Source organism: Nicotiana sylvestris, chromosome 3, assembly GCF_000393655.2.
Source record: "Nicotiana sylvestris chromosome 3, ASM39365v2, whole genome shotgun sequence".
Lineage (NCBI taxonomy): Eukaryota > Viridiplantae > Streptophyta > Magnoliopsida > Solanales > Solanaceae > Nicotiana > Nicotiana sylvestris.
In genome coordinates this window covers 39,867,589-39,876,571 of record NC_091059.1, presented here as the reverse complement: position 1 = coordinate 39,876,571, position 8,983 = coordinate 39,867,589, and the positions used below count along the sequence as shown (strand labels likewise).

General features: G+C 44.5%; 1 protein-coding gene across 1 annotated transcript; it reads left to right on the top strand.

The window, feature by feature from the left end:
* Positions 1–944: 944 nt before the first annotated feature.
* Positions 945–2,335, top strand: LOC138887267 (uncharacterized). Its single transcript, XM_070168993.1, has 3 exons — positions 945–1,148; positions 1,672–1,863; positions 1,937–2,335. Exons 1-3 carry the CDS (start codon positions 945–947, stop codon positions 2,333–2,335), a joined length of 795 nt encoding a protein of 264 aa, XP_070025094.1.
* The last annotated feature ends 6,648 nt before the right edge of the window (positions 2,336–8,983 follow it).

Here is an 8,983-nt window from a genome sequence, read left to right as displayed (position 1 = left end):
TCCCAAAGTGATACCCACCGTTGAATAGTGTACCCCTACCGAGTTCAGAACGACGAAAGATTTTTCCGTCAACAGACCCTCGTCTACACCAGGCCAATGCGAACATGTGTACCGATATATTAGCATCGTGACCGATATAGGGAAAGTGAAGGTAGAATGTCAATGGAGGGAGGCAGTGCTGGTTGAGATCCCCCGTTCTAACGAGAGCATAACGGACCACAAGGCTAGCTTCCTTTATGTATATACACACCTATTCACTTTGGGTCCGGTTGATTCTTCAAACCCTTCTTTCCCGGTGATTGATCCAGTTATTCTCGACTTTTGAGACAAGTATAGAGTGACGCTCGTCCAAATCTATCCATCTTTCTGGATGATAGTCTACATGCTCCGCCACTTTTCCAATAAGGTCAAGGGTGCGACCTTTACCCTTGACCATTTGATTAGATTGTATAGCCCTCAATTTTATCGAGGTTTGATTAAGCTTCACCCTCGGTCCAAGAAGCCATTTTTCTCGAACATTGATGAGGACAAGGATCGAGGGTGGATGAGCAGGTTTGTCTAAGTGAGGACCTCAGACATCATCCCGACCGAAAGGATGCCATTCCCGGAGGAGTGGAACACGTAGTGTAAGTACCTTTCCTTCGAACATGCTTTATTGTCTTCTTACCTTTCTTCCGAAAAATGATCCCCCCTTGGTTTTTGTAGCTACCATTTTGTATCCTGAAGCGGTTCAGGATCTGCTGGGATGGATTAGGCAGTTGAATGCTTTGTTCTCATTTCTCGGGTAGTCTTGGCTAGACCTGTCTAAAATACGGTGGGTGCCCAAGAATCATGGTAAAATCCTTCTTGCCACCTATATCATATTTTTATATTTCTTCCCCGTATCCTCCTTGCTGATAAATTTTGGCCACTATGTTTGCGCAGGCCTTGGCAACAAAGTGCAGATGAGACCCTGTCTCGACGGCGAGGTGGAGACTTCGAAGCCTGATAAGGTCAAGAAGAGGAAGAAAAAGGTGCCTGTTGATTCTCCTGCGACAAAGAAACCTAAATCACGCATGCCTCGAGCTATTGCCAGGACCTCGGCTTCAGCTTCCGGAGCAAGTCCCAACACTGGGGGTGAAGATAATGATGAGGATGAGTACCGTTTGGTACAAAGGACGAGGTCGGGCATGGATGCTCCCCAAGTGCCCGTACCGATGGCCGCCGAGTCGGGAACAACTGATTCAACTCAAACTCAAGCTTCAGAGGATCTCGAGGAGGGCATGAATACGGTCCACAAGCCCCTAGCCGGGCATGATGCAGCCCCTTCCGAAAAGAGCATTGTTGATGGTTACAAAGGGCCCGGGCCTAAAGCTTCTCGGGAATGAAGCTTGCCCTTTAGCGATATTGACGCCCTAGGCGACCTTAATTTTGGTCCTCGACTCTCGGATGGGGAACTCAGGGATGCTCAGGACCCAAAGGTTACTAATATGGAGGGTCCTCCCGAGGGGGGAGATGGGCTTGAAAACTTCCTTGATGGCCTTGATGATGTTAGTGAAGACATTGATCTCGACGCTCCCAACGCTATCTAGGAAGCGACGAAGTTACAGCAGAAGGTGATAGCTTTTTATGTGCACCTTTCTAGTTTCAAGTATATTTCCTCGTTTTTCTGACTCTTCTGTTTTGTTCTAGGCCAAGAAGATGTATGATCACGCCTTATCTAGTCTCCAAGACGAGCTTTCATGCCGTGTAAAGGAGCTCGAGAAGCTCATCTTGGGACTGCAGAAGTCGAAGGCCTCCTCTGCCCGAAAGGAGAAGGAGTTAAGCGAGCTTCGGGCGAATTTGGAGGGAGTGCTCCGAGAAAAGGCTGGCCTTGCCGGGCAAGTAACTTGTTATTCATAAATCCATTCGTCGTTCTCATAATTTGATGTTTACTGACTTATCTTTTCCTTTGTAGATTGGGCAGAAGAATGTGGAAATCCTCAAGCTGAGGAGGCGAAATGAGGTCATGACCTTGGAATTGGCATCAACCCAAAATGCTCGAGAAGGGATTGCTACGCTATCTGCGGCCAAGTCTGAGGCCGAAGAAAAAGCTGCTTCTTATCTTAGAGACGCCGACACTGCGAATCAAATAGGCCGAGATATATTGGTGGAGGCCGAGCAAAAGTTGACTCGGACTTTCGCTCACGCTAGTGCAAAGGCGAGGAGGCAAGCCTTTGAGGAAGCAAGTGCTAAAGGTGCCGATCTCTCAGCTGAGATCGAGGAGGCCCGAAAGTCAGAGGAAGAATTGGTGCTCTTAGTCACTTTGGACGAAGGTCCCGGAGATAGTTCAGAGGGCAGTGACGATGAAGACTAGGTCTGTGTCACCTTTCCTTCTCTTTTTTCTTTTTGTGTATGTATTCCCGGGGTAATAGGTCTCGTAAAGACGCCCCTTGTAAATATATTTTTTGGCAATGCAAGAAAAGTTTTCTGCTTCAAGTGTTTGAATTCTTTATATTCTAGCGTTTATGCAGAGTTAGCCTTCGAATTGATGTTGGCTCTTTGGAGTCCATATTTGGAGTAATTGGGGCCCTCGAGATCGGGCACCATCTCGAGGTTAGGTTGATAACTTCTTTGGAGCTGATGCTTGTAATAGCAGAAATCCTCAAGGTCTCAATATTTCCCGAGCACCGCATGACAATATTATTCACGCGACACGGTAGTGGGGCCCCCGATGTGGTCCCACCAATACATTTCCAAAAAGCGGTGCAGTCATGGTCAGACCTAATTGGTCTTCTGGATAGGCGAACAATTGCCGCTTGCCTCTATATATGCATTCGCTCATTTCTTAATTAGAGATTCTGCTATTTTGGGTAATCATCTCTCTCATAGAGTTTTTGTTCTTTGTGGTAGCTATTTCGTCATTTCAACTCACAGCCTTTGCTCAATCTTCATCCTCCTCTCCCTATTTTACCATAGCTATGGCTGCTACATCAAAACCCATTCATCAAGGGGAGGAGAGTTCCGCCTCTATTATGCGTGCAGTCGGTGGTACACCGCCAATATCCGGTGAGCTGACCTCAAGGTGCTTTGTCTCGATGAGTGACTTTACGTTGGAGAGACTTCCCAACGTTCAAGGGCATCTGGGGCATGCATTGAGGTTCATCTACTCAATAGGTCAGGACACCTTGAGATGATTAGGAAAGACTACAGATGGGGAGAAGGAGTGGTACTGCAGGTACCTTCCCTGGATGAGAGCATCATGACCTATTTCGAGGGGTTTTTGAGCGTGTATACATATCCTTTTACGTTGCGTCCCCCCGATAAGGTCGTGCTTGAATTCTGTAGGAGGTATCAGGTTACCCTGGCACAGACTTAACCATCCCTTTGGAAGATAGTGCTAATGATAAGGTACATTGCTGATAAGGCCGGGCTCGAATTCACCATTAGCCATCTCGTTAGGTTATATCGGCCTCTGCATTACCGAGGTTTGATTACTCTACGATGTCGATCCACCCGATATCTTGCCATTAACGACGAAGAGGACGAGGACCGAGGGTGGATGAGCCGGTTTGTTCGAGCACAGACAACAAATATTATCCCTGGAGAGTTTTTTCCATTTCCCGAGAAATGGAATTTCACACATAAGTGGTATACTTGTATTTTTATTGCTTTGTCCATAGTGGAGGCGGGCTCCGTAAGGCATCTTTTAATTTCATTCTTTTTAGTGATTCCTTGGTTGCCGAACGAGGTCCCTGATCTGGCTGAATGGTCTCGTAAGCTGGTAGCTTGCTCGACCTATGATAAGCACAAATGACGAGATATGTCCAAGGGGAGATGGGAGGCAAAACATCATGGTAGGTGTTTAATGGCTTGTTTCCTCAGAAAGGTACTTTCTTTTTAGCGCACTAACTCTGCTGCCACAGGTGTTGGAGGTTTTTCCGAGGTGAGGCCATGCCCCCTAGGGGAGAAGGAGAGATTGCCGACCTCGGGGTTGAGGATCGATAATAAACGGAAAGAGTCTTTGAGGTGTAAGGATGCTCACGGCGGGGCGAGTCCTTCTCTGAGGTTCAAAAGAGATGAGTCGGCCGATATTTCGGCTTCGAAGGCCTTTGTTTTTAAATGAACATTTCCCGTTCCCGTCGAAGGTACTTCGAGGGACAAGGGTCATTCGACACCTCCCTTTTCTCCTACCAAAGGCCATTCGGGGAAAATTGAGCCATCGGATGTATGCTCGACCTTTGGTGAGGCTCAGTGGCTTAGCTCCATGGTGAGTTTTGGTAGCTGGTATAGGCTTCTTTCTGTTTTGCGTATTTCTTATTGAGCTTTCTTTTGCAGGCTTTTAACAGGCTTAAGTACGAGCTACTTCACCGTGAGGCCATGCTGCGGAAAGCTTTGGATTGGGAAACATCCCTTAGGCTTATTTTCATGAAAAAGGAAGACGAGCTGGTATACATGCTGTATGAGGCGAATCAAAGTCGGAACTACGAAAGCCATCTCGAAAGATAGGTAACCTACACTTTGTGTCGATGTATGCTCCCCCTTCCGCTTTCGGAGATTAATATTCTAATATTTCAGTTGAAGAACAAAACGGAGGAGCTGGAATGACTTTTGGGCAAAGTTGACCGTGTTAAATGTGAGTGTAACGAGCTGAAGACTCAGGAAGATGTCCAAGTTGCGACCAGGGAGGACGCTTTGACTAAGGCTTCCGCCCTCGAGGTGCAACTCCGGAATGCTCGTGCAAACGATTTTGTCCGAGCGAATATGATTACAAATCTTGAGTCTGAGCTTTTGAAGTTGAAGGCCGAGGTTGTGGATGCCCGGGATAAGGCTGTAATGAGCCACACTAAGGCTGACCAGAAAGCGGTGGTCTATTTGAAGGGCGCTGCTGATGCTAGAGCTGGGCTGAGAAGGGCTCTTGATCGTAAGAGCAGTAATAAAGAGTACGTGAGGTGTATATCTCGGAGGGAGATCCTCGAGGAAATTCATTCCAGGGGCTTCGAACTCTCGGAAGAGATAAAGCAGGCGAAGGAGGAAGAATATGATGCTAAATTCCTTCTGTCTGATACCGAGGATAGCAAGGATGAGGCCGACGGGCCATAGTCCCTAAGGGGGACGTAAATTTCCTTTTCTGTTTCTGTATATAGTACTTTCAGAGCACGTTGTAAATGGAGCTTGTATTTTCTCGCATATATGTATAAAAGGAAACCTCGCAGTTTTATTTCTTCTGCATTTCTTTTTGCCTTGATTTTAGCCAGATGAACTGGTCTTTGAGTTAAAAGGAATCCTTAGATTCATAGCATGACCCTGGGGCTCATTAGGCTGGCCCGTACGCTCTTACGCGCTTGGTCAATACGACCTTTTAATATAAGCTGACGTTTGAGCTCTTATGATTGTGCTCTTAGGCATGTTTTGTCAACTGTTTTGGGTTCAGTCTCCGAGTTGGGTATCGACTTGAGCTCATTCGACCCTCAAGTTTTTGAATTTCAAGCTGGCCCTTAGGCTCTTACGCATTGGGTCGGTACGACCTTTTGTGTGGACTAGCGACAGTGGCTCTTACGCTTTGGTTCGATGCAACCTTTTATGTGGGCTGGCGACAGTGGCTCTTACGCTTTGGTTCGATGCGACCTTTTATATGAGCTGGTGTCAGTGGATCTTATGCTTTGGGTCGGTACGACCTCTAATATAGGCTTTATTTTTCCCCGTTAAGGATTTTTGAAATTGTGTTTGCCTGAATCTTTGACGGTTTGATAAAAACCTAGATTATAAGTCATTTATATGGCGATGATCGAGCACCTCGGGAGGTTTGTCTCGGCAGTTGAATATCTCGAAGCCTGTATTTAGGAGCTGACATGGTCGAAGCTCTTTTGCCTATGTTGATGGTAGTCGGTTTAACCGGTTCTTTTCAAAGTATATTCGAAGTAATTGAATGCCTGTGATTTTATAGCGATGGTCGGGCATCCCCGAGTTGCGTTAGTTTGGCTGGTACAGCCTTGTGACCACAATCATTGTGTTTGGCTGGAGCTTTTCAGTTCCTAAGTGAAGTAGTTTCGGCGTCTATATCGAGGGTATGACTTTTTAGGGGTCTTATAAGATCTATATATAGCCTTAACTTTAAGATCAGGGTTATGCCTTTTGTAAGGTCTTACAAGTTTTACATGCCTTTGAGGTCTTACAGTTTTGCATGCCTTTGAGGTCTTACAGTTTTGGCTACTTGGTACAAGTATGGTTTATGCCTTACTTGAGGTCTTACAGATATTGTTATTGCCTTATGTAGGTCTTATGAGACCGAGTTTTCCCACTTGGGGTCTTATGGCCTCGGGTTTTTTGATAAGTAGAGGGAGATGGAGATTGACGGTAGTCCCCAAGTCATCGAGGATTTCTCGACTCAGAAACCATTACTTGTAATCTTGGTATTGCCTTATTGAGGGCTTACGATTTCGGAGTTTCTGACTCGGAGGTCATGTGGCCTTGAGTTTTCGACGCCAGTCCCCGAGTGTTCGGGACGTTTTTGGCTCTAGAGCTATTCTGTGATCTTGTTGTTGTTTCCTCATTGGGGCTTACGAGTTTGAAACTCTGACCTGGTGGTCGTATTGTTTCGAGTTGTTGACACCAGTCCCTGAGTATTCGGGGCATTTTTTGGCTATGGGGTCATTTTTTTCAAAAGTATCGAGCTTCCTTGAAACACAAAATGCTTTTGGGAAGTATTCTTTGATTACATGGTACAAGTATACATGTCTTTGCTGTTAAGGGCTCAGTTGTTCTATACGGACACGGCTCGTTCGATCGTTTGGCCCGGTACATTATTTTCCTATCCCAATATCACCCAATTTCCCATGAAAAACCCTTGATTTTAAATTAAAATCATGTGAAAAGATGTTATGGATTGAAGAAAATGAGTTTGAAATGACTTACTAATGATTTGGAGAAGTTGATGCCTTTGAAAAATCGCCCAAGATGTTTTTAGGGTTTGAAGAGTTGTAAAAACGAATGAAATCCCGTCAAAATTTCATTTAGTAGGTCTCAGATGTCGCAATTGCGACCAGGGTTCGCAATTGCGAACCCCTTTGGAACCTGCTATCTTCGCATTTGCGACTCTGCCCTTTTCGCATTTGCGATAAAAGGGTCGCATTTGCGATCAAGGCCTGCCCAGGCTTGGTTTGCATTTGCGACACCTGGGTTGCAATTACCAAGCTGAGAACTTTGCAATTGCGAAGCCTGGTCTTGCAATTGCGAGATCAGAGTCCTGAGCAAAAATACCAGATACTAGCAATCTTTCCTAAGTCCAATTTCACTTCGTGGCCTTTCCAAAACTCACCCGAGCCCTCGGGGCTCCAAACCAAACATGCATGCAAGTTCAAAAATATTATACGGACTTGCACGTGCGATCAAATCATCAAAATAACATCAACAACTATGAATTAAGCCTCAAATTCATGAAATCACTCAAGAACATTGAAATTACTATTTTCTCAACTATACGTCCGATTTATACCAAATCAATTCCGATCTTTACCAAATTTCACAGAATAAATTTAACTATTATTTTAAACTTGTACCGGAATCCGGAACCAAGATATGGGCCCAATACCATCAAGAAATTACATAAATTCTCTTCTAAAAGCCTGTGTATTTTCCAACAAATAATTTTCTTTAACAATTTATTTCTCGAGCTTGGGACCTTGGAATCCGATTCCGGGCATATGCCCAAGTCCCAAATTTTACTACGAACCCTACGAGACCGTCGGATCATGGGTCCGGGTCTATTTACCAAGAATGTTGACCAGAGTCAACTTTAATCAATTTTAAAGGTCAATTTCCTTATTTTTCTTAGATTTCACATAAAAGTTTCCGGAAAACACTCCCGGACTGTGCACATAAATTGAGGTGAGACAAAAAAAGGTCTTTAAGGCCTTGGAACACAGAAGTTACTTTCGAAATGAGTGATGACCTTTTGGGTCATCACAGAACCCGACAAATATCACAAAATCTGAACATCCATTCTGATACGAGTTCAATCATACAAAAATTATCAAGTTCTAATACCATTTTGTCATCAAATCATCATTTTACATTTTGAAGGTTTTCTTAACAAAATACATTTTTTCGTCAATCCAAAACACTAATTAAATGATAAAAATGAAGACGAAATCATGGAATATAATAAAATCTAAGTGAAGAACAGTTACCCAATCGATTTGCTTGAAAGTCCCACGAGAAATCTCTCAAAATCAAGGTCTAAAACTCAAAATATGGAGAAAATGGCAAACCCTCGAATATAAACTCTCTATCCTGGCGTGACCGCACATGTGACGAAATTAGCCACTTCTGCACAACCACAGGTGGGATGATCAACCACACCTACACTCCCTCCTGCTTCTGCATCCAAGAATCCGTTTATGCGGTGACACATATGCGTACCAATTCTCCGCATCTGCGGAGACTGCCAAGACCAGCTCTTCTTGCACCTGCGCCCAAGGTCTGCAGGTGCGATTACACCAGAACTCAGACCTCCTCAAAACCATGAAAACCATCCGAAACTCATCGGAAACACGCTAGGGGCCCCCGAATCGGTCAAGGTCTCAAATTACATCGAACAATGCCGAAACTACGAATTGCACCATGAATCAAACTTATGAACTTTCAAATCTTCCAACTTCTAAAACTCATGCCGAAACCTATCTATCAACTCTGAACAATGCCAAATTTTGCAGACAAGTCCCAAATGACCTAATAGAGTTGTTCCAACTCTCGGAATCATATTCCAACCCCGATATCACAAAAGTCAACTGTTGGTCAAACTTTTCCATTTTCCAAACCTCAACTTTTCTAATTTTCGGCGAAATACTCCAAATTACCCTACGACCTCCAAATTCAAATCCGAACATGCACCTATGTCAAAAATCACCATACGAAGTTGTTGAAATCATCCAGAACTAATTCTGGAGCTGTTTACACAAAAGTCAAATTCCGGTCAACTCTCACTGCTTAAGCTTCCAAAACTTGAATCCTTCTTCCGATTTGA